At 41.1% G+C, this 1,971-nt stretch overlaps 1 protein-coding gene across 1 annotated transcript; it reads left to right on the forward strand.

Moving 5' to 3' along the window:
* The first annotated feature begins 212 nt into the window (after window positions 1-212).
* LOC116380623 (neural cell adhesion molecule L1-like) lies at window positions 213-1,965 on the forward strand. The gene is made up of 2 exons (XM_031842521.1): window positions 213-353; window positions 468-1,965. Exons 1-2 carry the CDS (start codon window positions 233-235, stop codon window positions 668-670), a joined length of 324 nt encoding a protein of 107 aa, XP_031698381.1. The 5' UTR covers window positions 213-232; the 3' UTR covers window positions 671-1,965.
* The last annotated feature ends 6 nt before the right edge of the window (window positions 1,966-1,971 follow it).

The raw sequence follows: 1,971 nt of genomic DNA on the forward strand, positions 1-1,971 counted from the left end.
TAGAAATCATAGAAGAAGAAAAAAGCAGAACATGCCTAAGATTTATCAAAGCTAGTTCTCCTCCTCGCATTACGTCACGCGAGAGAAGTTTCAGTCGGTTGCAATCTGCAGCCTCACCACTAGACGCCGCCAGATCCAACACACTGTACCTTTAACTCATTGATCTCTCTCTCTCTCTCTCTCTCTCTCTCTCTCTCTCTCTCTCTCTCTCCGTCTCTCAGTGCCGTCCGTGATGCCCGGTGGGTTCGCCGCCAAAGGCTGGTTGATAGGACTCATCAGCGCCATCCTGCTGCTGGTGCTGATCCTGCTCATCCTCTGCCTCATCAAGCGCAGCAAGGGCGGCAAATACGCAGGTGGGACGGACAACACACTCACACGAGCGGCTAATCACACACACACACGGGCACATCCAGACTTCACTCTGTCGTCAAGAGTTTGATGTTGAGGGTTTCTTATTTTCCCCACAGTGAAGGACAAAGAAGACAAGGAGGTGGACTCTGAAGCTCGGCCCATGAAAGATGAGACCTTTGGAGAGTACAGGTGGGTTCAGCCTCTCTCCGAGTCTTTCCCTGAAGGATGCGAGAAACACGTCATCATTAACACATCATCACATCATCGTGGAACATTAGTTGAGTCTATTGCACATTGTAAAGCTGACGCTTCAATGTAGATTTGTTTCATTTTCAAATCAAAGCAGAAATCAGATCTTATGCAACGTTCTGGTTGATTTCAAGAGTTGACCGCTTCAGCTGTTCTGTCTTCAGGCCGCTGATGTTCCTGCTTTATGCAAAGATTCGATTGGATGCATTGAAACACGTTCGTTATCAACGTAGACGGAGAACTAATGGTGTTCCAGTCAATTGTGCACAGATAGGGGGCGCTGTCATGAAAACTGAACTACAACTAAAATGTCTCTCTTCTTTGGTTTCAGATATTTCTATGAAAAGAGAACATGGGGCATGTGATTTAAAGAGCAGATATTATGCTGTAGCATACGGCCTATTAAAGCTATTGTAGGTAAAAAAGAAAGAAAGTAAACTACGGAGGAATAGGGGGAATATTCCAAGAAATAAATCTGAATTGTATCAGTTGAAGTAATAATATATGGAGATATTCTTTGAGATTAAAGTAGGAAAATGTACGAGGAAAAACTTGAATATTCTCTGAGATCATAGTCAGAAATTGTGCAAAACCGTTGTAACGGCAGTCAATGTTTTTGTTTCTTTCTCGTAAATTAATTACTTTAATCTCAGAGAATATTCAAAAAAATATTCGTGTGAATTTAACATTTTAATCTCGGAAATTCTGAGTGTTTTTTTGGTAAATGTACTTTAATCTAGAAAATTCTTAACTTTTCTCTCTGAATATTTCCCAATGATATTTGATTTAAGTTGGACTTTAAATGTAACAGCGTAGAAGCAAAAAGTAGCAAATAAAGTACCTCAAACTTGTATATAAGTACATTAAATGTACTTTACAGAGCAGAGAGGGAAGAGCGCACTGCTTTTAACATGTGGACTCTGATGCACGTCCTCACTAACACCCCCACTGGGAACATGTTCCTCCTCATCCCACTGCTTCAAATATTAATGACTTTATTTTGGAATGAAATGCACTAATGCTGCTCGCTTCATTTGGTCTTTGGCTCTAACTCTCCCGGCTCTCTTTCCTCTTTTATCTCTCACATTCTTTTCTGTCTGCAGATCTCTGGAGAGGTGAGGAAGTTAACCGCCTCTTTAACTCTAACATGCATATCTCACTTCTTTGTGCCACTCTGTTGTGTGTTGTGATGGTGTGTGATTAGATTTGATTGATCCTGTTCAACAGTTATGTGTATTTATAGCAGTGTAGTTATGTGATGTCCTTATTCCATCAGTACAGTCAGAGTCATGTCATGTGTTCCACTTGTAGGCAGGCCTTTATTGTGAAAAACCATCAGGAAGTGTTGTTGTTAACAGTAGCTTAGCTTAG

This window comes from Anarrhichthys ocellatus, unplaced genomic scaffold (genome assembly GCF_004355925.1).
Source record: "Anarrhichthys ocellatus isolate YVR2014 unplaced genomic scaffold, GSC_Weel_1.0 scaffold8000, whole genome shotgun sequence".
NCBI classification, from domain to species: domain Eukaryota; kingdom Metazoa; phylum Chordata; class Actinopteri; order Perciformes; family Anarhichadidae; genus Anarrhichthys; species Anarrhichthys ocellatus.

Coding starts and splice junctions, on each gene's coding strand:
- LOC116380623 (XM_031842521.1), top strand. CDS start 233: ATGCCCGGTGGGTTCGCCGCCAAAGGCTGGTTGATAGGACTCATCAGC. Junction 354..467: donor CAAGGGCGGCAAATACGCAG/GTGGGACGGACA, acceptor TTTTCCCCACAG/TGAAGGACAAAGAAGACAAG.